Below are 27,054 nucleotides of genomic sequence, written 5' to 3' on the forward strand. Positions count from 1 at the left end.
CTCGTATAACATGTCTAACAACAAGACTGATCCTCGTATAACATGTCTATAACAACAAGACTGATCCTCGTATAACATGTCTATAACAACAAGACTGATCCTCGTATAACATGTCTATAACAACAAGACTGATCCTCGTATAACATGTCTATAACAACAAGACTGATACTCGTATAACATGTCTATAACAACAAGACTGATCCTCGTATAACATGTCTAACAACAAGACTGATCCTCGTATAACATGTCTAACAACAAGACTGATCCTCGTATAACATGTCTATAACAACAAGACTGATCCTCGTATAACATGTGTAACAACAAGACTGATCCTCGTATAACATGTCTATAACAACAAGACTGATCCTCGTATAACATGTCTAACAACAAGACTGATCCTCGTATAACATGTCTATAACAACAAGACTGATCCTCGTATAACATGTCTATAACAACAAGACTGATCCTCGTATAACATGTCTATAACAACAAGACTGATCCTCGTATAACATGTCTAACAACAAGACTGATCCTCGTATAACATGTCTATAACAACAAGACTGATCCTCGTATAACATGTCTATAACAACAAGACTGATCCTCGTATAACATGTCTAACAACAAGACTGATCCTCGTATAACTTGTCTATAACAACAAGACTGATCCTCGTATAACATGTCTATAACAACAAGACTGATCCTCGTATAACATGTCTAACAACAAGACTGATCCTCGTATAACATGTCTAACAACATGACTGATCCTCGTATAACATGTCTAAGAACAAGACTGATCCTCGTATAACATGTCTAACAACAAGACTGATCCTCGTATAACATGTCTAACAACAAGACTGATCCTCGTATAACATGTGTAACAACAAGACTGATCCTCGTATAACATGTCTATAACAACAAGACTGATCCTCGTATAACATGTCTATAACAACAAGACTGATCCTCGTATAACATGTCTATAACAACAAGACTGATCCTCGTATAACATGTCTATAACAACAAGACTGATCCTCGTATAACATGTCTATAACAACAAGAGTGATCCTCGTATAACATGTCCAACAACATGACTGACCTTGGTACGAAGTCAATTCGCATACAGCTTGCAAGTCTGGTCACCACAGTCTGTTTCTCTAATCCTTGAAATGGAAAAAGTTCAAAGACGTGCAACAAGAGTCATCTTGTCATTGCCGTTTTGATCCAAAACAAGCTACAAAAATTGGCTGTTAAGAGCAGGGCTATTCCCTTTTAGTTACTTGCCTGGACTTAATGCACTTCTTTAAAGAAATGTGAAATTAAAAGTTAAATCAAGTAATCGTGTCACAAGGAGCGAGGCATTGAATAGCGTTAGTATAAACATACCAAGAGTAAACACCTCAACATATCAAAATAGCTATTACAACAGAACTCAGATGTTACCATTGGACAATTTAAGTCACACTTATTGGATTATTACAATAAGATGACTGAACCCGTATACAACATTGATGTTTCGCAATCTCTTAAAACTATCTGTGTTAAATGTCATTCATGTCTTCCATTGTTTATAAACTTGTTGATAAAATGCGATGTAAAAGTTGATTCGCTGACCTCAGAGTATTTCTAATCAATCTATTGAGCTTCTTAGCCTCCACTGTTCAAAATTAGTAATAGTCTTAGGAGACGAATACAGTTTGTACAATGTCTGATTGTTTCTATAGGGGCAGCGAAATAACCATTATCTTGTAAACGTTGTTTGTGTATAATGTAATTTTAGGTACCCTATTAATGGAGCAATAAGCTCTGTAGGGATCAACGGTTAGGATTGACAAAGCATGTAAATAAATAAAAATAAACTTTGAACGGCAGAGGAGTAAAAATGTATTATCGTTGGACAATATTCATGAATATCATGCAGATAGTTTAAAATTTATTTGCTTATGAAAAATCAAAAACTTTGAAAAATCGCGCCGCGTATCCAAATCGCGTCTGGTCTGTGTGGGCCTATAGTCTGACACAGGTAATACTTTGTGTTTTCAGTAGACGACTTGCGCTTTAGACTAACTTTTGATCGATGTAAGTAGAGGAAAATAAATCACCCCAGCTAGAAAGATCTTATTTAAATAATTAAGACTGCCAAGTTTGGCTGCGAAATTTTGTAAAATACGGAAAATATAGCCATGCGAAGCTGGCAAATTTTGTATACTTTTTTATCATATAGATATAGAGATTTCTTCACAGAATTAACAGTGAATAAAAATCGTATTGTTAAAATTTCGGCCAATAGGAAACGCGAACGATTTTCTTCACCGTGAAAAAACTTCGTTCGTCCAATAGAATTCGCGAACGATAAAATTTCACTGGTGAAGAAAAACTCACTTATTTTCTGTCAACAAGCCAAAAAATTATGGCCGAAAAGCGATTTGTTTCACAGTCGTGCTCTGCTGAAAAGTTCATTTTAGACCAAGAAAATAAAAGTACTTGGCAAAAAACTCGAAGAGATGTTCATTTACTTGAAAGCTTCCTCAGAACGAAAAGCGAAGAGCGAAAAATTGAACAAATCCCAGCAACGGTACTAAACAAGTACCTTTCCGAGTTTATTATGTCAGTTCGCAAGAAAGACGGCAAGGAGTTCGAGCCAACGTCGCTTCGAAGTTTAGTAGCGAGCTTTGAACGGCACTTAAAAAGTAAAAGCTATCCTTCAAGCATCATAAACGATTTGGTATTCGAACAAACGATGAAAGTCCTCAGGTCTAAGCAAAAAATGCTAAAGAAACAGGGAAAAGGAAACAAGCCGAACGCATCGGTAGCGTTGACAAATGAGGAAATACAAATAATATACGAGAGGAAACTACTCGGTATTGAAAGCCCTGAGGCATTGCTAAACACACTCTGGTTAAACAACTGTCTTCATTTTGGTCTCAGAGGTTGCAAGGAACATCGTGACACGTGCTGGGGAGATGTGAAGCTTCACAAAACAGCCCAAGGACAAGAATATCTCGAGTTTAATGAAAGGCAAACGAAAACTAGGACTGGTTCAGACTACCGTGATGTTCGAACAGTTCCGCCGAAAATGTTTGCAACCGATGGAAGCGAAAAAGATCCTGTTGCAGTTTATAAATTTTTCTCACAGAAAAGACCTCGAGAAATGAATTACGATGATGCCCCCTTTTACTTGTCAGTTAACAATTTTAAAGCTACAGATTCCGCCGAAACTAAAGCGTGGTTTAAACCAGTTGCCGTAGGCGTGAACAAACTTAATAGTTTAGTAAAGAGGATGGCTGCAAATGCAGGAATTGAGAACAGCCGACTACGGAATCACAGCGGCCGAAAAACAATGGTCCAAAGACTCAGTGAGAGTGATGTTCCACCCACACAAATTGCCCAGCTTTCTGGCCATAAGAATTTGAAAAGTATTGAAAACTACAGCACTGTGTCGACAAATCAACAAATGCATATGTCCAAGTTATTGAGCGGTTTGGCGGCAGGAAACTCGTCATCCTCGCTGACTGAAACAGCGGCTCGCTCGTCCTCCTCATCTGCTCAAAAGCAAAGTATGGATCTATTTAGTGGAGCTGTCATTCAAGGCGGCAATTTTTCCATAAACATAAATACTCTCAACCAGTCACCGACGTTTTCAGTAAATTCAGCGAAGAAACAAACTTGGAAGCGACTGAAACCTTTGGACAGCGACTCTGACAATGAGTAGATTAACTTTATTTAACTAGCTGTTACAGGACCAAATTCAAAGTCTTTTATATGTTGATAGTATTGTTGAGAATAATTGAGTTTGGCTTTGTCATTTATAGAATATTTTGTGATTTTGAATTTCACTTTGAATGATTAATTTTGTGTTGTTGATTTCATCGAGACATGCATGCACTAGATTGGCTTCCAAGTCAAAATTTTTATTTTGCGAGTTTTTTTCAAGTAAGAAATCTCTATATTTATAAAATAAACAAATTACATCATGGTTAATGCGTGCGTACGATTTTTATTCACTTGTTGTGGAATATGCTAAAACTCACTCGCTCGTACCTCGCTCGTTCGTTTTAGGATATTCCACAACTCGTGAATAAAAATCGTACGCACGCATTAACCATGAAGTAATCTCTATGTATTACGTGCGGAAATGTGTATAACTAATTTAGTTACAAACTTCCTGTCGTAATACATAAGTATACAAAAATCGACAACTTCGCAAGGGTACATTTTCCGTATTTTACAACAATTCGCAGTCAAACTTGGCAGTATTACTTATTTTAGTAAGCTCTTTGAAAAAATGTCCTTTTTATCGCCGAGGTAAGAAATTAGTCTAAAGCGCAAGTCGTCCATTGAGTAGATGTGGGTAATACCCAATGAGATATATTACGGATTGTAAGTAGCTGTTGTGTTCGTATTTCGCACGTTATGTACTTAATTTGTACTCATATACATATTTATCAACTTTTTTTTTCATATATCCTCATCAGCCTAAAAACTCTTAAGAGAAAATTGGTGTAAAATACAGCACCTCTAAATGTCTTATCATTCTTCTTCGCGTTTGGCTAAATCAAGCATATGATATAAATTGTAAACGGCAAAAACTAAATAATCTAAGACTACGAATTGAAGTTAATAAGTTCACAGCAACCATGCAGGTATATAATCCATTGCAATTATGGCTATATGTAACGTGTCCTAGATTTGGTGCATTTCTCTGATTGGTTCAACTCTCTCGTAATTCTATTACGTGCGATATTATATTTATAGAAACTCAGGAAAAAATAATGATTATCGAAAAATTTTGCATGGAAAACTATATATGAATCGCAGAAGCTCATGTTGTATAGTTATAGTTAATAGAGTTAATGTCTCATGCAGAAAAATACCAAATACGATCGCGAAAAACGTAACATTAGCCCTTGTATTTTCATTTATTCTTTTAATTATTGATTTGGTAATATTTCTAGAACAAACACTTTCCGAATGGCGGGAGCATTTTCCGGAGCTGGAAAGGCTTTACGAGCTACTGCATCAGTCACTGGCAGGAAACTTGTGATCGCCATCAGCACTGACAATGTAGTAGTTGCTCAAGAAGCGTGCAAAACTGCTGGTAAAGTAATCCTGGGTCTTGGAGCTATGTATTTTAGTTACAATTTATTGAGACCACTAGTCGACGCCGCAGTTAAAAAAGCTCTGGGTGGCAAACGCGATGATCAGAAGATTACCGACACTCGAAAAGGAAGTTTGCACGTTGAGTTACATTGTTTCACAGACGAAAGGTTTCTTGAAGTCTTGGCGGATTACGAATCAGGAAGAATGAAGGAACGCTTGCAGGAAGAACTTTCGCTGGTTGGAATTAAAGTGGAAGGAATGAAGGTGAAGATTGAAAACATGGAGGAGGTGAATCAAACAAAAGAAGCTATAAAAAAGAGGTATATAGTAAAAGATTCCTGTCAATGTTTGCACTGTTTAAGAGTTCAAAACATCTTTACATCAATTTTTGTTTCATACAGATCTCATCTTTGTGAGAAAATCAGCAATTTGGACATTACGGAAAGTAACCTGGAGAAGAATATTAAGGTAAATCATGGAATAATCATCATAATGAAAACATTGAAGTAAACTTTTTCCCACTCTACTTTTTTTGCCAACAAAACTCTCCAAATGGAAGTTTTTTTTGTGTCAACTTCCGATCACATTGAGAGTAAACACTTCTTGAATAATACTAAGCTATTGCCAACCGGGTAATGCCAAGAGAAAGTACTCCAGTTTAACTCCAAATAACTTTATAACGAGTACAGTTATTAAAATGAAATGATGTCGTATAGCCTATTTCTCAACCAAGCTTCGCTCAACTGAAACACGCTCAATTAATTGACACCGTCAATAAACTGTTCCATTACGACCTACATTACAAAGTATCACGAAAATTTATGAAATTCAAGTTAGTTTAACATGTCCTCCTGAAGGCAAGAATCCATATCATATATTTCCATATTTAACCACACCTACAAATATGGGCCGATTGTATAGAATTCTTAATTTTGAATTGCGTTTTGGAAAATTTATGCATATAGTACGGGCATTTCGCTTAATATCACTTGTGACCCCTTACACTTCATGAGGTTGTATTCTAATTATCTGTATTTAAGTATAACTGTACAATGTCGCAACCTGCGAAACTAAATGTGATTTGGCGGGCTTCAACATGTATCAACAAGAATTTAACCCTTTCCATTCTTTTTTTATTTAAGGAAACAAGTTTGGTCTTGGCAGAGAAATCAAACATTTCCTCCCGAGGAGACGACAACGGACAAGAGGCTTATAAAATAAACAGGTAGGTATATAGCTGCCAAAAATATTTCGAAAATATCCTACGATCCGTGTCTCCAGTTTAAAGTCCCACACAGACAAAACGCGATTTGGCAACGCGGCGCGAATTTTCGACGTTTTTTATTTTCCAAAAGCAAACAAATTTTAAACTATCATAATATTCTCGTAGATTACGAGACGATAATACATTTTGAGAGCTCTGGCGTCCATAGATTCCAAATTTGCTTCTAGAATTTAATTTATATGCTAATTTATATCGCGTCCTGTTAATGCTTCGCATACGGCCTGTGTCGACCTTACGTCTTCCCTGTTATTTGCAACTATGCCGAAATTAGCAATGTCTCCTAAATCCCATTTACCGCTATTCAAGCGAAAATACTTGTGACATCAGCACCCATTGTATGTGCGGGTTTGTATTTTCAAACAGTATTATTGTTAAAAAACTAAATATGCTTCAATTTACACAAAATTAATAATAGAGAACGTAAAAAGTTATAAAGCTAAGAAATAACGTAAGTGTTAACGTTTAGCTCGACTTTAATATTTTCAATTTAATACACTCATATCACGCAGGTCGCAGGTTAAGAATAATTTTGGTGACGACATCAAAAGTCTTTTTATTGGTGATGTCAGGGGTGGTGATAAAGATAGCGAGGTAAGCAAATTTTGGTTGGATAAATTCTGCAATAGAAACGTCTTCCTTCTTAACGTCTTTCTTTCGTAACAAAAAGATGATTGCCTACATATCTGAAATATAAAATATTCACGAATGGCTTGCTTGGAAAATTTATGTAGGGAGAAATACATACACAAATGGTCAAGCAGGATTCAGCACTGGCATTGGAATTGCACGAAATTGGAGTCAAACAAATTAAATTGAAAGATTGGGAGTCAGCATTGGAGTCACACAAGCGTGCTTTACAAATCAGATTAAAGTTGCATGGGGAATACCATAGTGACACTGGTGATAGTTATTACTACATTGGTTACGTCCAAGAAAAACTACATGATTACAAATCGTCATTAAAATCTCATCAACATGCTTTACAAATCAGATTACAGCTCAACGTTGAACACTATAGTAAAACTGGAGATAGTTATCATGAAATTGGTGTTGCACAACACAAATTGGGAGATTACACATCAGCAATAACAGCATTTCAACGCGCCCTTGATATCAGACTGAAACTGTTTGGACTGAATCACTCATCTACTGCGCAAAGTTATACCAGCATTGGATTCACACAAATCGAGATGAGAGAATACAAATCAGCATTAGAGTCACATCAAAAAGCCCTTGACATTAGATTAACACTGAACGGAGAAGATCATCCTGACACAGCTATCAGTTATAACAGCATCGGAATCACACAGTATAAGATAAAAAATTACAAGTCAGGATTAGAGTCGCAACAGAAAGCTCTTGAAATTAGATTAAAGCATTATGGAGAGGAACATCCTGATACGGCCGACAGTTATTATTGCATTGGAATCACACAACTTGCGATGAAAGATTACAAGGCAGCATTAGCAACATGTCAACATGCCCTTGAGATAGAACTGAAACTGTTTGGGGAGAATAATGCATCCACTGCATCAACGTATCACAGCATTGGGGTTGCACAACAGCAGACGAAAGATTACAAGTTAGCATTAGAATCTTTTGAAAAAGCTCTTAAAATAAACTTAAAAATATTTGGAGAAGATCATCAAGATACAGCTGACAGTTACGACAACATTGGAATCACAAAAACCTGGATGAAAGACTACAAGTCAGCTTTGGAATCAAAACAAAAAGCTCTAGAAATTAGATTAAAATTATTTGGAGAAGATCATCAAGATACAGCTGATAGTTATGACAGCATTGGAACCACAGAAACCTGGATGAAAGACTACAAGTCGGCATTAGAATCGAAACAAAAGGCTCTCGAAATTAGATTAAAATTATTTGGTGAGGATCATCAAGATTCAGCTGATAGTTATGACAGCATTGGAACCACAGAAACCTGGATTAAAGACTACAAATCGGCATTAAAATCGAAGCAAAAGGCTCGTGCAATTAGAAAAAAACTATTTGGAGAAGATCATCCCGACACAGCTAGTAGTTATTACGGCATTGGGATAATACAGGACTGGATGAAGAATTACACGTTAGCATTAGAATCGTATCAAAACACTCTTGAAATTGAATCAAAACTATATGGAAAGGAACATCCTGACACTGTAGAAACGTGTCGGGCAATTGGTATCACACAACGTTCTGCAAAGAACCTCCATAAAGCACTGACGCTACACAAAGATGTCGTACAAGCGCGACTGAAACTTCATGGTGAATACCACGATGATACTGCTTTTAGTTATCGCAGCCTGGGAATCACACAACGCGAGATGAAAGATTACAAGTCTGCATTAGTTTCTCTTGGGCATGCACTGAGAATCAGTTTGAATTTACATGGAGAAAATCATCCTGACACTGCTGGTATTCACGGCGACATTGGAGCCACACAATGTGAGATGGGAGACTACAAATCCGCATTAGAGTCGCACAACAAAGCTCTTCAAATCAGATTGAAATTGCTTGGAGAAGTTCATCCCGACACAGCTGATAGTTATTTTCAAATCGGGATTGTACAACAAGAAATGGCGGATTGCGAGTCAGCATTAAAGTCCAAACAGGAAGCTCTTTCAATCCTAGTAAAGCAATTCGGAGAAGATCATCCTGAGATGGCTGAATATTACCTCGATATTTCTCATGTGCAAGATCTTTTGAAAATTAGGGCGAGTCCTGAACAGACACAAATAAAGGCGCCATTTTGGAGCGAATACCTGTAGAGAAGAGAATATTAACATTCTAGAAAATTTTAGCTGAATATTCGATTACTTAGTCCATATTATATCATTTATCTGCCTAGTGCCTGTCATTTAATTATTTTAGTGACTTCGTGGAGTTCTTAGAAGGCTGTCGTAAGTGTCCTGCGCTGTGAGGTCTTGAATGCATGTCTTTAGATGTACCTGTGCAGGACAAAGAACAAACCTGAACAAACGTTTATAATCTATATCGGGTAATTAAATATGCAATATAAAAGTTTCCAGTATCTAGTATATAATTTTGCTATATGAATACCAGTGTACAAAACACACGTAAATATATACGATATTTTTACCTGTAAAATGTCCTTTTCGCTAGCCAATCAAAAACCTCGTAGGAAATATGTTTGACCAATCAAAAAATCTGTTGTAAAACGTTCCAGTTCTTGAATTTGTTGCTATAATTTGTGCATAAAAAACCCCCGAGAATATTACATGGCTGCTTGGAAATATGGCTTTCTTTCTCGAGTTGAAGAGCAATATTCTCTTCAACACTCGAAATAAATTCCATATTTCCGCGCAACAATATAATATTCTCCGCTCTATATATGCATCTCTTCATATGATATTGCTACACTAACGGTTCATAAATTTGTATTATTCTATCTTATATAATCTTTAAATATATATAATCGTCTAATTTATATATATATGTTATTAAAAAAACTGAAGTGATTAAAGACTCGACTCTATATTTCACTTGACATTCATCTTATCCGCACGATACAGCTAAAATTAGTACTGTACCAATTTCGTCTGCGTTCGTCCTTCCCACAAACATTGTCAAAATTAGATTAGGTACTAATTACAAAAGCATTTCCGTTTCAAGTTCGGTAATGGCAGATGGCAATGGTAATGGCAGATGGCAATGGTAATGGCAAATGGTATGGACGCCTATGGAGATCATTTCATTTATTCATATTTATATTCACAGAAAAGTCCACCAAAATACAAAGTTATAATACAATAATACAATACACGACAGTGCATACACACAAAAGGAGATGAGAAATTTCATGTGAGAGTCACTTCAAAGAGTTCATGAAATTAGATTAAGAAAATATGAAAAAAGGCCATCCTGACACAGCTACTAACATACAAGTCAAGTCAAGTCAAGAAATATAATTGTTTTATACAACTTTTTGATGTCGTCTTTGTTTATTGGCGGTTTTTGTTGTGTTTTCGCCATTCCCTCGTGCTGAAGTATATATTAGAAGAATATACAACTGAAGCACCATGACCTTCAACATGTCAACATGTGCCTCCTTCTCTGGCAATTCATTGTATTTAGCATATTATAAGTTGCGTTAATCCTCATGGGAAAAATTCGAGAACAAGACATTCAATTGCTAACAACAGGTGATTTCAATAGTTTTAGGTTTCAGTGTTAGGATTGATTCCGTATTTCCTTGCCGTTCTTTATCTTAGGCTAGGCAATAGTTATATCTAAGAAACCTTTTTTACATCAGCAATGAAATGCTGCTCTACCATAATATTTGTCTGAAATGCAGCACTGTCTCTAGTGTTATTTTATACATTGAAACGCGTATCTACATTATAGCAGGTGTTATAAAAGTTGGTCAATTCAAAATACAAGCATACGCCTTACGCTAAGTACTAACCTTGTTTGTCGTGAAAGTCGCAATTCCAAACTCGTTTAGAACAGATCGATTCAGCAGCTTTTTTGCGGTCATTGGAAGCTATTTCAACATACAATCATTCCATGGCCGTCAACCTAGAGCGATATAAATTACAACTGATTTGCAACCCGTAATGGCCATTACTCAAACTACAGTCCACGAAACAGGCAATAAACTGAAATGTACCGGTATTTCTTAAATTTGAGCCTTTGGTTAATCTTCTCTGCTTTAGAAAGCCTGAAATATGCGATATTTTGACGCCTCGCTTCCCCAGCTATAAACGTGGTCATCCCTGGTCTCTAGCGCGGTCAGCATAGCGTTAGAGCAGGCCTGGGCCCTATTTAGTCGCCATTGTCGTAAACATCTCATCACTAGGGAGCTTTAGCAGTGACTACGAGTACGAATACGAGTACGAAATTCGTCATTCTCGCGTGTTGTTTGCTTACGCGATCAGCCAAAACTCGTAGTCGCCAAGCTTTTGAATACGAAATTTGCCAAAAAACTCGTACTCAAAAGCCCGGTGACTACGAGTTTTGGCTGATGGCGTAAGCAAACAACGCGTGAGAATGACGAATCTCGTACTCGTCGTACCATCAGCAGAACATGGAGATTCCATCCACGATCTTCGTCATGAGATTGCAAAACAACGTCAAGCTAGGAACTCGTTGCTGCTACAGAACTTGAGATCGTGCATGAGTGAAGAGCAGATTCGAGCAAATAATCTCGCCCAGTTGAAAGGATCCTCAGCTTGGCTAACAGCTCTGCCACTTGCTGATGAGGGCTACATTTTGACCAAGCGTGAGTTCTTTGATGCAATCTACATGCGTTATCGATGGCCTTTGAAACGCCTTCCATCTTTCTGCGCCTGTGGAAAATCGTTCACGGTGGATCATGCCCTGTCGTGCCTGAAAGGAGGCTTTATCCATCGAAGACATGATGAGATCCGTGATCTACTTGCTGCTGCTATCGATGACGTTGCTTACGATGTTTCAATTGAACCGGCCCTTGCTCCTTTGACTGGCGAGGTTCTTCAATCCAGTGCTAACTCAGCAGATGACGCCAGAGTGGACATTGCTGCGAGAGGTTTCTGGCAGAGATGTGAAAAGGCATTTTTCGATGTAAGGGTGTTTAACCCATACGCCTCTACACATCGACGCCAGACATTGAGCAGCTCGTTTAAAGCCAACGAACGGGAAAAGAAGCGACATTACAACCAACGGATTGTAGAAGTCGAGCATGGCTCCTTCACACCGGTCGTCTTCAGCGCCTTTGGCGGATGCGGAAGAGAGACTCAACATTTTCTCTCCTTCCTGGGTGCAAAGCTTGCTGACAAGAAAAATCAGCCTTCATCTATGGTGATTAGCTGGTTACGTCGAAAGATCGCCTTTGCTTTGCTTAGAGCTCGTGTGGCGTGTGTTCGTGGCAGTCGAAGTTGGAGGACTGTGTCCATCACATCACTTAATGACATCACTTTGTCGGAATGGAACTCGAACATTAGGGAGTCTAGTTAAGTTGTTTTTGTAAATAGTATGTAGAACTGTTATATTTAGTTTTAATGCATGTTTGATTATTGTAAATTTCCTAGTATCTGGAATTGATAAATGAAATATATATCTCTCTTATCTCGTACTCGTAGTCGTACTCGTAGTCACTGCTAAAGCTCCCTAATGTCAAGGTGGCCGATGTAATGGAATATTGCTACTTAGGTGCCGGTTTAAAAAACGAAACTAAGGTTTCTCCGGATTATATCATGCAAAAAAATGACATCATTGACATGTTCATGCAGGACAATTATGAAAATATATAAACTAGGCTGACGCCTGATTCATACTTGTCTAAGAATCTTCTGACAGACAAAGAATTTTAGATATCAACAATGTCAATGACAGAGAATTAGATGCCAACAATGTCAATGACAGACAATTCAAACTTTAAAATTTCCCGCCGTGACTATACTAAGACCAGAATTCCCTGCAGGTTTCACGGCTTCTTACGTCATTATGTATGCATCATTGGAAATGCAAAATATTATACCAAGAAGCACAATTATTCTTACAACTTCCAAGTACAGCGACGTCGTAATTGTCACGAGAAAGTGTATCAGACACGGATTTGTTCAAAGTTTTTATCCCCATTTTACTCTTAAAGGTAAGACAACTTTCTTTATGCATTCGCTGATTCTGGTAAATGCGTAAAAAGCGGTTTTCAGCTCGCAACAACAAAGCATGTACTCCAATATGTCGGAATTGGTTGTAGATGTCGAACAGTTGGTTTCACGCTGGATTTTCTAACATACAACAAGATGCTATGATCTTAAATGAATATTAGATCCTATAGTATGGCTCAGAAAGTGGCTCAGAAGATAGAATTTCGGGTTTTAAAACAGATAAATATGGCCTATTTTCATTCAAATCGTATAGTGGCTTGGTCGTTCTGCATGATAACTCTTTGTAAAATTTGAACTTTGCTCTATTGGCGATTAAGAGCGCACAGTTTCAAAATCCTTGTCCGGAAATAAAGATTTTTCGAAAGATTTTCACGAAATTAATACAGAATACCATTGCGAAGAACTACTATATATATCATCTTGCATATATTATTATACATGTTACTTAGGCACTGTCTACACGATACCGGAAGATATTGAATCAAAATTCATCCAGTCAATCTATATTTGTTGCAAAATGTAGTATACCTTGGTAGTAACATTAATAGCCACGTCCACGAGCGTTCGAAATTGTTAGATTGCACAAAGTTCGCGGACACATTATTCAGAAAAATTAAAAATGAAACAAACGCATCGATTCAGTCGTTTCCGAATGTGATTAAAATGAATGTGATTTAATCATGTGATTAAACGATCAGTAATAAAATGTTATTTCTTGGTTTGGCCCCAACACTTTACCTTCGTGAGGGGAATTGTACCGAAATCGTAGTTAACGAATTTGAGAGGTGTATGCTCGCCAGAGTACGTGTATACGTATTTACGAGTTGTAATCATAAACATTAAAACAACTAGCCACAGAAAGTACATAGCTCCATGCAATTCCAAGGAGAATGTGAACATGAATATCTGGATTTGTATATTCACCCCCTCCGGTCATTTTATCAAGGTTAAGTTCTGTGCGTTAAGCGAAACAACCGTATGCATGCAACTAGTCCTATAAAGTATGACAAATTTGAGGCGATATGGACCGTCTAAATGCACGTTTTTGGAATCAATAGGGCATATAAAGGCTGTTTACATGACCCCGCTTAGCCGAGATTCAACGAAGCGTGAGACGACTTTGAGGTATTAATTAACGTTCTAACGGATCCTAAGGCTCACATCATTACGATAGCACACCAGCTCTTACACTATATTTTTGCCCGCTGCCGATCGGTAGGGATGGAGACGGTATCCGAGCGAAACGGTCGGGCTAGGGGTGAAACGGTGTTTCTTTTGAGTTTGCTGTTTTCGGCGCAGATAATAACTCAACGAACCATGCTATTTTAACGGTACCTCCTCCATCCCGTGATCAACTGTCACACGTGAGTCACTGAAGTGAAACCGTGGAATAAACGATACGAACATCAAAGTACACACACACACGAAACAAAAAAAAAACAAACCTGTAAATGTGGCGATCATTAATGAATTTACCTTTACCCCAAACACCAATTCCACGACCAAAACGGGTGTGAAAAGAACTGTGCTTAATCCTGCAAAACAAACTAACAAAAAAAAAAACAAACCCCAGCGAGATTAATAAGACGCTTCTCCCGTAGAGTTCACAACATCGCGTGAAGTCGTTAGGGAAAGGGGCGGGATGGGTCACGCAAGCAACTAACAACTCGATCAGGCAAACTGGGCTCATATTTGTACTCACCGGAGGGGGCAAGTAGCCGACCGGACAAGCGTCCTAGGACCCGCGACACTACGATACGAAGACCCGTATAACATTAACTTCCTTTATTATTTAATAATACATTTAACGTTCTAACGGATCCTAAGGCTCACATCAGTACGATAGCACACCAGCTCTTACACTATATTTTTGCCCGCTGCCGATCGGTAGGGATGGAGACGGTATCCGAGCGAAACGGTCGGGCTAGGGGTGAAACGGTGTTTCTTTTGAGTTTGCTGTTTTCGGCGCAGATAATAACTCAACGAACCATGCTATTTTAACGGTACCTCCTCCAAGTATGTCTCCAAGCCAGATGAGGGGTTGGAGTTAGGTTACCGTTAACCTTCTCCACCAGTCTCCAACCCTACAGCAGCGGGCAACGTTGAAAAATGACTGCAGCGATGTGCGAACGTAGCGAAGGTAAGCTTGGCTAGTCCAACGTCCAAGAGCTTGAATTAGATGATCCGGAATCCCAGCCGCAGCGGCGGAAGTAGCAGCCCCAATGCGAAAGCTGTGAGATGAGTAGTTCCCCAATTACGCCGGCTCGCCTCAAGATTTTGCGAAGGAAAAAATTGACTTGTTGAGCAGTTAAGGGGAAGCCATCCGACCACAGGAATAAAGGACCAGGGCCGCTGCCACGCATATCGAGGTACGCCTGAAGCGCGAAGACAGGGCAGAGATGATTGCTTGAAGACCCGATGTACAGGACCTGTCCGACGCCAAGAGGATCAGTCTTAGAAAGCCAGAAAGCACGCAGACCAAAACATAACTGCATCGTAGACGCCAAGATCACCAACCGTCGACGAATGAATAACATCCAATAGATCGCGGGTTATGGGGCAGCGTAACGAGGAAACGCCAGACCGATAACGACGGATGCCCTGAAGCAGACGACGAAACCGTGGTTTCTCTTTCGTGGGATCCGGGAAGCCAAGGTCAATATGATAGGAACGGACAGCAGCTAGGTAAACATTAAAGGAAAAAACTCCGTATTGAGCCGAATAGGGTGGGTAGGTGAACGAAAAGCGCAGAGCAAATTAATCATACGCCGGAGGAACGTGCGACCGGGCGGAACAACTTTCGTAACGTGGTGAAGCGAGCCGATAAAGGATTCTAACTCTCGACGAGTGCACCAAGACTTACGATTCCATTTTTTAAGAAGCTCTACGATGGCCACAAATTTTAGCGGATGGCAACCGAGCAGACTGGGTGAGAGAATTTAGTTCCACACCTAAAAAGACTAACGTAGTAGTAGGACCCTCGCACTTTGACGGATGGAGAGGCAAACCCAAACGGAGGAATAAGGACCTGGCGATGGCTACATTACTAGCGCACTCGGTGGAGTTGCCGGGGCCAAGGGTCAGGAAATCGTCGAGGTAGTGAAGGAGAAAACGAACGCGATAATTAGCTTTAAGAATCCATTCCACCATTTCGGCGACGGAGTTGAAGATAAATGAGGCGGAACGCAGACCAAACGGAAGAGCCAAATCGACGAAATATGACTCAGGCCACCACATGCCAAATAAGAAACGTTCGTCAGGTCTGAGAGCGATGTTACGGTACGCACATTCTACGTCAAATTTGGCCATAAGAGCACCCGGACCAAGCTGTACAAACGAGCAATGGCATGATCGACGGAGATGTAAGTCAACGAGAAAGGATCCTTGGGGATGCCGTCATTAACGCTATGGCCTACGGGTGACGACAAATCCTGAATGAGACGCCGTTTACCAGGCTGGCCTTTCTTTGGAATGACCCAAAACGGGCTGCACTGTAGATTAGGAAACGGTGGCGAGGCAAAAGGACCCACGACACGACCATGCGAAATTTCCTTTGCCAAATATTTGTCGATAACATCGGGATGTTGCAAGGCCGATTTCATGTTTCGGTGCGATGGTCGTAAAGAGACTAGTGAAGGATCAAAACCCGACGGAAAGCCGTGAGCTATACCATCCAACACGTAGCGAACCATAGCTTGATTGGGATGGTTGATTAATTCCCGATGAAACTCGACGTATTGAAGCGGCGAAATGCAGGAGACCAACGGAAACAGGATGCGGGACTCCGGCAACGGTGGATCTACAGCACGAACGAAAGCACCTACAACGGAGCAGAAAAATAGCAAGAACAGCGAGCGGAAACGAGCGGAAACGAACGGAGCGACCGGTGCGAACGGTACGAACGGTGCGACCAGTGCGATCGGTACGAACGGTGCGACCAGTGCGATCGGTGCGAACGGTACGAACGGAGCGACCAGTGCGAACGGTACGAACGGTGCGACCAATGCGATCGGTACGAACGGTGCGACCAGTGCGATCGGTGCGAACGGTACGAACGGAGCGACCAGTGCGAACGGTACGAACGGAGCGACCAGTGCGAACGGTACGAACGGTGCGAACGGTGCGAACGGTGCGACCAGTGCGATCGGTACGAACGGTGCGACCAGTGCGATCGGTGCGAACGGTACGAACGGAGCGACCAGTGCGAACGGTACGAACGGTGCGACCAGTGCGATCGGTGCGAACGGTGCGAACGGTGCGAACGGTACGAACAGTGCGCAACTAAATCACAAGTGAAGCTAGATAACTATTTTAATCAGCAAATTCATAACCGAACACGAATTACAAAAAAAACAAACTAAAATAGCGCACAGAACAATGTTAACGTCCGGAACAACGGGAACAAACGAACCGACCACTACGTATTAGCTAACGACGCGAGGTGTCTGATGATAGACGCTACTTCGCGGGTTGCGAGCGAGATGGTGAACGAGGACGACGTGTAGACTGGTGGGCCACGCTACGACGATGGATTGCAGGACAACCCGGAAAATCACAGGCATGACGGAACCGACACCGGAGGAATTGCGATGAGCACCGACCAGCGTTCCAAGAGTGACAAATAATGGACGACGACGGGGTACCGGGCGCTTCAAGGGAGCTGGAGGACGAGGAAAACGAAGTAGATACCCGCGAAGCAGGAGTAGAAGAAAACTCCCGGCGCCGAATATATGAAAATTATACAGCTCCGGGTGGAGTTGTAACCAATCGGTGAGGCGGAGAGCAGCTGCATGGCGACGAAAAGCGCGATCGTACGCGATCCACCCGAGCCAAGATGCTTCTGAGCGGAACGCAAAATAAGTAGCTGGTAGCGAAGCAAATCCGGGGAGCGAGACGGCCAAAAATTCGTCATCACGAGGATATAAACAGAAAAGGCTGGGAGCCAAGTCATAATATCTGTAATTTCCTTAGGGCGCTTTGACGGTCGCAAAACTAGTTCGTTATCCCCGATGGTAAACGAAGGAGCGTCATGAACTGAAGTTTCTTCGATAAGAGAGGCCAACTCGACCAACTTGCCGTTGAAAATTGATGCCATAAGCTTTGGGGATACCGGAGGAAACCAGGCCCGACCACGAAGGGAGAAAAAGCCGATACGGTAAGCGTAGGGAAGCGAGGGGGCGAGGCAATACCACCAGAGGCTAAAAACACCCGGCGAAACAAACCCCATCCCGGGGCCCGGGGACGTAGACGAAGAAAACAAATATGGCGTACCTGAAGGGGCAGGATTTTGAATCCGATACAACGGCTGCTGCAGCGTCTGTTGAGGCGGTTGCCAATGTCCAGCTACGGCACGATCTTGTTGTTGGGTAACCGTAGGCGTCGCTGATTGAAGTAACACGGGTTGTGGTGGCTGCTGAGCGAAAAATGGTGTCAAACTTGGATGACTCGATGGCCAAGTAGAAGCAACACTGACGATTTGTTGATTTGCAATAGCCGGCGATGGAACACGAGTTGGGAATAACGGTGAAGCAATATACTGGTGTAAACTTGGCTGAAATTGCCGTGATGGCGACGAGCGAACGGCAAGGGGAGCCGTAGCGATCAACTGCGATGCCACTGTTGAAGTTGTAACAGCAGACACGACTGGTGAGCTAGTTGGCGTTAAACTCAAAGCAACTCCTTGAAGAGACATATTTTCCTGAGCCATTATAGCGAAATGATTTTGTTGGACAAGGTTGTGACGGCATCGATTCACGCAAGCAACTAACAACTCGATCAGGCAAACTGGGCTCATATTTGTACTCACCGGAGGGGGCAAGTAGCCGACCGGACAAGCGTCCTAGGACCCGCGACACTACGATACGAAGACCCGTATAACATTAACTTCCTTTATTATTTAATAATAAATACATATAAAGGTTAGTTTCCACTCAGGAAAAATCTCCTTTGGATCGGAACGGATAGGAAAATTTCCTTTGTCGGTGAGTTCTCAAGGCTTGTTTCCACTCAGGAAAATTCTCCTTTGGATCGGACAGGACAGGACAGGAAAGTTTCCTTTGTATAAACGCCGCCTGAGAACTCACCGACAAGGAAATTTTCCTGTCCTTTCCGATCCAAAGGAGATTTTTCCTGAGTGGAAACTAACCTTCAGGCGGCGTTTATTCAAAGGAAACTTTCCTGTCCTGTCCGATCCAACGGAGAATTTGCCTGAGTGGAAACTAGCCTTAATCATGTATACAGGGTGTATAAAAATCCCAGCAGTTACTCAATATTCATATACATGCTCTTTTCTATTCAATAAGAAAAAATCGTAGGCCCCTGGGAGTCCCATGGTGTCTCAAAAAAAAGCCCCTTTTATTGAAATCACGCCTTTTTTAGAATCGAATTGCCTTAATAATATTATAATAAACTCAATTGAAAGCAAGACGCTTTATTTGAATGCCCAAACCTAATAACTATGCTATTTACACACTATTGCGTTGAGCATGCATTCAAATTCCAACAAAAGCTTCATTTCAAAAGGGGGGGGGGTTGTATAACACGATCTTGGTAAACGTGTAGTAATCCTAAAGGCCTGTCTCCACTTGCACGTTCATACGAGCTGAAATCGCATGTACGCTTGCGCGTTGACGGCCGCCTTGAAAGTGATGAGTGATTGATTAGCGATGAGTTTCGAGTCACCGAGCATGCGCCAAATCGGCCTTTACAATAGCATGTGCTTGTTTAGTGTCATAACTCATAAACACTTATTTCAATTTTCAATAACTCAAAGTCAATCCCACACTTTGATGAATCTCGGCTTAAAAACTTAAACAGAACCTTAAAATAATAAATTTAGCCTCGGATTGAAAACAATTGCCGTTACGAGATCCTACGCTCTTGTATATAACGACAACTGTTTTTAAATCTATCATAACCCCTGTTGAAATGTATTATAAGATTAGAGACTGTTGTGTAAAGATAAAGTCTCTAACACTTTTAATGTACAATCTGAGTTCATTGATTGCTGCATTCATGATCCAAGCTTGGTATAGTAAGACTATTTAAATAATTATTAACAATATTATTTTAATAAGACTATTTAGAAAAATTGCAACAAAAGTCTTTTGAAAGTTTTAGCCAGATAAAAAAAATATTGGGTAATTTAAAATAATTTTATTTTTTAATAATTTAAAAAGTTTTCTCAAAAAGTCGCGATTTGTCGGTGTTTCTCGTAGCATTTTGCTTTATCTCGTCCAACGAGTGATTAATAAAGCATTCTACTTTTATAGAATAGCGATTTCTCAGTGACTCACATAACCCATGAATGGAAAAAGCATTATCCGAAGGTGGGAAGGTTCTACGAGCAGGTGTAACACTCTTTGGCGGGATATTTTCGATCGGTGTTTCCACTGACAATGTGGAAGTAGCTAAAACACTAGGGCAAGGACTGGGAATAGGACTTGGAATAGGAGTAGGTCTGGGAGCTGTGTATGTTGGTTATAATTCATTAAAACCAGTAATCGAGAATGCAGTTAAAAAAGGTGTTGGTGGCGAGCGTGATGATCAGGACGTTCGTGACATTCGACCAGGAAGTTTGCATTTTGAGTTACACTGTTTCACAGATGAAAGGTTTCTGGAAGTCTTGGCTGATTACGAATCAGGAAGGATGAAGGAACGCTTGCAGGAAGAACTTTCGCTGGTTGGAATTAAAGTTGAAGGACTTAAGTTGAAGATTGAAAACATGGAGAAGGTGAATGAGACAAGGGACGTCATAAAAATGAGGTATATAATCGACCAAGAAGCGAGTTGACTCATTTTGCCGGTGCGGGTTAGAAAGCACGATTACGTGCGACATGCCAGTCGCGGGGCAAGCAGACCAATCATGCAGCTCATTCGTTACTCTCATTTTGTGTCCCGCTTCGCCAAGCCATTAACTTGTCAAAAAGCGATTACAGATGTGTGCAATTTATATCTCGTCTAAACAAGTTGACTTGCAAGGCTAAAACCGTGGTCCTGGACAACACCAGACAACTCGCTTCCTATGAAATGCAAATATATATATATATATATATATATATATATATATATATATATATATATATATATATATATATATATAAGTATAATCTTGTTGTTCGAAAAGACAAAAGAGATAAAAAATTTGTTATTAAATCGCTTCGTATTTTTGTTCAGTCATTCGCCCAGCCTTGCATGAGATCGGTCACGCTAAAATCAACGATGCATTTAATCCACTGCGCGCAATGGAATATTTGTCACCTTTGGGGGTCGCGCGTTGCTCCCACTATGCATTATTTTTCCTGAAACTTTGACAGTTTATTAAAAAGCTTTCCTACTTTTAGACAGCTAAATAATATCTCAATTTCAGCTTCACAATTTCGCGCGCAAGCCCTCTCAATATCAGTGGAAAGGAACCACCCCCCCGGTAACATAATTTTGTTAATGAAAAATCAAACATGGCCTAGGTGTACCAGATAAGTCTTAACTATCTCTAGGAACACAGAAATTTGCCAAATTCTACAAAATATCCTGAAAAACGAAAATTTTACATTTGGGACATTTTTTTTATACACCCTGTATATATATATATATATATATATATATATATATATATATATATATATATATATATATATATATAAATCATTATATGTTATTTACCAGATTGGAGGTCCGTATGGGAAATATTTCCGTAGACGAACCGACTAAACTGGTAAATAATAGTTTTTTTTTCTTACGCCCGAATTCGTTTTTTAGCGTTGGCTCTTTGCTTTTAAATCTCACGCGGTCCGTACGACCTCATACAGACCGCTCGCGTAGCAAATCAGATTGCAGGAAACGCTAAAATATATATGAATTCGAACCGCAAGAAAAAATATATATAATTATTATTTAGGGTAAATATTTAAGAAGCGGGTCACTCAGCAAAGCGGTCCAACTCGTTTAGCTGGGTCAACTCGCCTCATGTAATCGACCCCAAAATTCATTTCCGAGACCGCAATATGAAACAGAACATATATACTCCTGGTCTTCATAGGGTGAGTAGAACATTTTCTCAAAGTTTTTTTAATTTTGTTTGGCATATTAGAAAAGCAGATATTAGTCTTCATCTGTTATAATGCATGAGAGTGTGCGTACGAATCGTAAAAGAAATCTTTAGTTTCAGCAGTTGGTAAGAAATAGTTTTAGTTCTTCGGACACATCCCATATAAATCCTCGTCTTTAGGGATTGTGGCACGAGCGGTTTTTTTGTTTGAAATATTCGAATTCGTCACAACAATTAATGAGCTAGAAGTCACAAGAAACTCCGATTTGAAATTTTGAACCACCCAAGTAACAAATCTTTAGCGCATTCCTTGTAGGCCATATTACACCGTGTAATTTTCATGCAACTTGCAATACAATTCATGAATTTTATGGATTTATAATTGGCAATTGCGGAAGTTTTGCGTTTATCACACTGCTTTTACACTACAATGAATTTTCAGTAATGCACATTTCGTAGAAGCAGAATTACGTTGCGAGTGCATCGAACCGCCGCGGTTATTAAACCGTCTCACAATTTAATAACTCTGATATAAGGTATAACCACAAATTGTGCATGACATAATGCAAATTGTTCACGCCTGATTTTTGGAACGCATGCAGGAAAAAGAAATTGGCACCGCAGTGTGTTTACATGGCATTTTTCTTTCTCATCTAGCTAGCGTGCCAAAAAATCCTAAAACCGCCCAAAATTAAATGGCAGGTATTAACAAAGCAGAAAAGCAACAATTAAATCAAATAGTCAAGGCTTAGTTGAGGAAAAGAGGGAATTGGAGATAATGTTTTAGGTCATCGAGTAATCATGTCATAAATGCGTTTTGTTTTTGTTTTATTTTCGGTGTATTTACTAATCATAACGTGTTGAATGACTTTATTACCCCAAGTTTCTCTTGAATCTTTCGTTTTCACGTCTGACCATTATTTTCTCCTGCTGTTCTTCGCGTTCATTTTGCCGCGCTATTTTTTGGCTTTAAAGTATCTTTATACAATGTTTAGATACACCCGGTATAAATAACTTTGAGAAAACGACTGTCCTGATGTTATAGGTACTTCCCGAAGTCAAGTGCGTATGTAAACAAACGGTTTGTTTATATTTTGAACATCAAACTCTTTATACCTAAAACTATTCAGGTTCGTTACGTTACGAAACATTGGAAATTTTGTTAATTTTTAAATTAAAGTGCGCTCACATGTTGTGAGCAGAACCGATGCGCAGAACGGGCTTGACATCCACTTTAAAAGGACAGCCTGGTTTATTATCAACGCGCTAATTTTCTTAATAGAGAATTATACAGGGTGTATAAAAAACGCCACCACTTAATATTCATGAATATCCTCTTTGTTCTACAACACAAAAGACGTTTGGCCCCTGGAATGCGAGAAAGTTTGTAATCATATTCTAGCGGCACAATTGTCGGTAAACAAAGTCGGGTGCGTAAACCAACGAGCTGAATTGAAAGTATTTAACGAGTAAAATTTTATTTACAATTTATTTTACAAGGTCGACAGTTAGCATTCAAGTTATCATGGACCATGCCCTTCGACATGTCCACCGTTTCGCTCAACACAAAGCGTTGCTCGACTTTGCATAGCCTGCACAGCGCGTGTAATCATTTCAGGCTGTTCCTTTAATGCATCAAATGTGTCGAGAATTCGCTGACGTAAAACATTGACATTCTCGGGTGGCGTGGAGAACACTCTGTTCTTCACATAGCCCCAAAGAAAAAAGTCGCACGGCGTCAAGTCCGGCGAGCGAGGTGGCCACTCAATGTTGTGCCCTAGCGCTATGACGTGGTTGTCTCCAAACACTTGGTTCAGTCGCACGGTTCGCTTTGTTTTTCGCTCCACCGCATGTATTTCTTTCTTTTTTCCATTTAAGGATAAAGTTCCCAAGTTTCTGAGATCTGGTGTTGTATACCTTTTCAAGTCTCGATGCTGTTCCGCATCGTACGTGGGTCAAACCACACGCCATCTACACACCAGAGTATCGGAACACTTGGGAATTTCCCCTATAACTGGAAAACCGTCATCTAGTCCAGTTTTGTCCAGCATTTTCTCCCACATAACCACTGCAGGGCACTGTGCCGACTTTGATGATTTTAGAATTCTTTCTTCATGTTCTGACAAACATGAACTTATGATTCATGAAAGCCTCCTCATCTCCAAACTCAAACCCTCACTTAACATCCAGGGCAGTTCAATCCCACTTAATCTTCTGTAACGTGTTTTCATAGTTTTGTATTGTGTTTATGTCCCTTCGTCTGTGCGGTTTTGTCATGTACTATCTTATACCTTCCTATCCGTCATTAATTTACATATGTAAATAGATTATATATATTCAAATCACATGTAATTTTATATCACTTGTCTGAAGATGTCTTAGGTTAAAGACGAAACGTTACAAATATATTTACTTTTAGACTACGTTTACACAGCTCCGGAGCGAGAAAGTGACGGCAGAATTTGACTGCGTTTACACTGCTCCGTTTGAATTCCGATACAGTTTCGTTAGCGTTTACACACAAGCGTTCTTCGCTGTCAACATTCGTAAGTTGTTCGCGGGAAATTGCGCCATTTCTTTCTGAAACATTACTTGACGTTTATATCTGTAGTCGTGGGTCGCAAAAACAATGAAAATAATACCGCCGATAGCGAGAAAGGTGCTTGTTGATAAATTGTTGGAAAGTTGCTCGCTATATTGAATTACGGCAACAATTAACGCGCCACGCATTGTAACGGAGTGGTATCTAAAGTGTGGCGAAATATTAACGGTGTAGTGTTTACACATCGCCGTGTAGCGCTCCGTTTTCGTTCGACCACGTTTAGAAAGTGTGGTCGTTTCGCTACGGCAAAGGTGGCGTTTTCGAACAAATCCGCTCCGGTGCAGTGTAAACGCAACCCCGTTTTGATACTTTTTTGCACCGTTTTCAGACCGATCCGGAGTAGTGTAAACGTAGTCTTAAACTTTAAATTGTTTTGATGGCTTTCTTAAATGTTATATCTTGGGCTCTCATATTTATAAAAAGAATCCGTTTTCCGCCTGGCAAATCTCTAGCTACGATATTGACTATTAGCAGTTCAACTGTACGATTAGAAGCCATTTTAAAATCCCGGAGGCATAAAATCTATTGAGCTTATGAACAATATGAATTTCAGAATATTAAGTGGTTGCGTTTTTTTTGAGACACCCTGTACTGTTCGAAGAATAGTACTATATTATAGTCGATATTATAATTTTTATTCTATTCTATTCACAATATACGCAGGTCCCGGATCAAAAAAATTTCGGTTAGCGACATTGAAAGTCTTGTTATTAGTGACGTGGAGGATGGTAATAAAGATAAGGAGGTAGGAAAACTTGAGCCGGTTAAATTTTGCGATTGTTTTTTAAAACTGATGAGTCTGTTAGAGGAATCTTTTGTAGCTTTGGTTTTAAGGTATTAACTCCATCTAGGAATTTAAAGAGAAAATTCGTATGACACACTAAAACAGAAACGGAGCTAGCTAGTGAGCTTAAATAGGGGGAGGAGAAATTTTTACATCTTAATGTTGAAATAGGCGTAAAAACAATCGCTATTAAAACAAATAAATGAGGCACAAGACGAATTTATGAATATCCCCCTCCCCCCCCGAAAAAAATATACAAATAACTCATCTAAGGGCAATTACTTTCTTAGGCTAAATTACAAACAGAAATGGTTAAACGTGATTCACAACTCGCATCTAAACAAAAAGCCCTTGAAATTAGTCTAAAGCAATACGGAGAAGATCATCCCGACACAGCTAACAGTTACCACAACATTGGATACGCACAAAATGAGATGAAAGATTTCAAGTCAGGATTAGTTTCGCATAAAAAAGCTCTTCACATCAGATTGAAACTATATGGAGAAGATCATCCCAACACAGCTAACAGTTTCAACAACATTGGATACGCACAAAATGAGATGAGAGATTTCAAGGCAGCATTCGTTTCACATCAAAAAGCTCTTCACATCAGATTGAAACTATATGGAGAAGATCATCCCGACACAGGTAACAGTTACAACAACATCGGTTACGCACAAAATGGGATGAAAGATTTCAAGTCAGCATTAGTTTCACATCAAGAAGCTCTTCACATCAGATTAAAATTATATGGAGAAGATCATCCCGACACAGCTAACAGTTACGGCAACATTGGATACGCACAAAATGGGATGAAAGATTTCAAGTCAGGATTAGTTTCGTATCAAAAAGCTCTTCACATCAGATTGAAACTATATGGAGAAGATCATCCCGACACGGCTAACTGTTACCACAGCATTGGATACGCACAAAATGAGATGAAAGATTTCAAGTCAGGATTAGTTTCACATCAAAAAGCTCTTCACATCAGATTGAAACTAAATGGAGAAGATCATCCCGACACAGCTGACAGTTACAGCAACATTGGATACGCACAAAATGGGATGAAAGATTTCAAGTCAGCAATAGTTTCACATCAAAAAGCTCTTCACATCAGATTGAAACTATATGGAGAAGATCATCCCGACACAGCTAACAGTTACAGCAACATTGGATACGCACAAATTGGGATGAAAGATTTCAAGTCAGGATTAGTTTCGTATCAAAACGCTCTTCACATCAGATTGAAACTATATGGAGAAGATCATCACGACACAGCTATCAGTTACAACCACATTGGATACATACAACATAAGATAAAAGATTTCAAGTCAGCATTAGTTTCATATCAAAAAGCTTTCGAAATCAGTTTAAAACTATTTGGAGAAGATCATCCCGACACAGCAAGTAGTTACTCCAACATCGGCTTTGCACATTATGGGATGAAAAATTACAAGTCAGCGTTAGAATCGAAACAAAAAGCTCTCGAAGTCAGATTAAAAATATATGGAGAAAATCATCCCGACACCGTAGAGACTTATCGTGACATTGGTGTCACACAACGTTCAATGAGGAACCTCCACGCAGCACTTGACCTGCATCAATATGTCGTGCAAGCACAACTGAAACTGC

The 27,054-nt window shown here is 39.8% G+C and overlaps 2 protein-coding genes across 2 annotated transcripts; both read left to right on the top strand.

Annotated features, from left to right (window-relative positions):
- Positions 1-2,262: 2,262 nt before the first annotated feature.
- LOC114532915 (zinc finger MYM-type protein 2-like) lies at positions 2,263-3,706 on the top strand. The gene has a single exon (XM_028554500.1). The coding sequence runs from the start codon at positions 2,405-2,407 to the stop codon at positions 3,704-3,706; it is 1,302 nt and encodes a 433-aa protein (XP_028410301.1). The 5' UTR covers positions 2,263-2,404.
- Positions 3,707-4,965: 1,259 nt separating this feature from the next.
- LOC114532916 (tetratricopeptide repeat protein 28-like) lies at positions 4,966-9,716 on the top strand. The gene is made up of 5 exons (XM_028554502.1): positions 4,966-5,414; positions 5,496-5,562; positions 6,237-6,319; positions 6,889-6,970; positions 7,111-9,716. The coding sequence occupies exons 1-5, from the start codon at positions 4,966-4,968 to the stop codon at positions 9,145-9,147; spliced, it is 2,718 nt and encodes a 905-aa protein (XP_028410303.1). The 3' UTR covers positions 9,148-9,716.
- Positions 9,717-27,054: the final 17,338 nt, after the last annotated feature.

Source organism: Dendronephthya gigantea, unplaced genomic scaffold, assembly GCF_004324835.1.
Source record: "Dendronephthya gigantea isolate DGI-Jeju-01 unplaced genomic scaffold, DenGig_1.0 000082F, whole genome shotgun sequence".
Taxonomy (NCBI): domain Eukaryota; kingdom Metazoa; phylum Cnidaria; class Anthozoa; order Malacalcyonacea; family Nephtheidae; genus Dendronephthya; species Dendronephthya gigantea.

Coding starts and splice junctions, on each gene's coding strand:
- LOC114532915 (XM_028554500.1), top strand. CDS start 2,405: ATGGCCGAAAAGCGATTTGTTTCACAGTCGTGCTCTGCTGAAAAGTTC.
- LOC114532916 (XM_028554502.1), top strand. CDS start 4,966: ATGGCGGGAGCATTTTCCGGAGCTGGAAAGGCTTTACGAGCTACTGCA. Junction 5,415..5,495: donor AAAGAAGCTATAAAAAAGAG/GTATATAGTAAA, acceptor TGTTTCATACAG/ATCTCATCTTTGTGAGAAAA. Junction 6,971..7,110: donor GTGGTGATAAAGATAGCGAG/GTAAGCAAATTT, acceptor AAATTTATGTAG/GGAGAAATACATACACAAAT.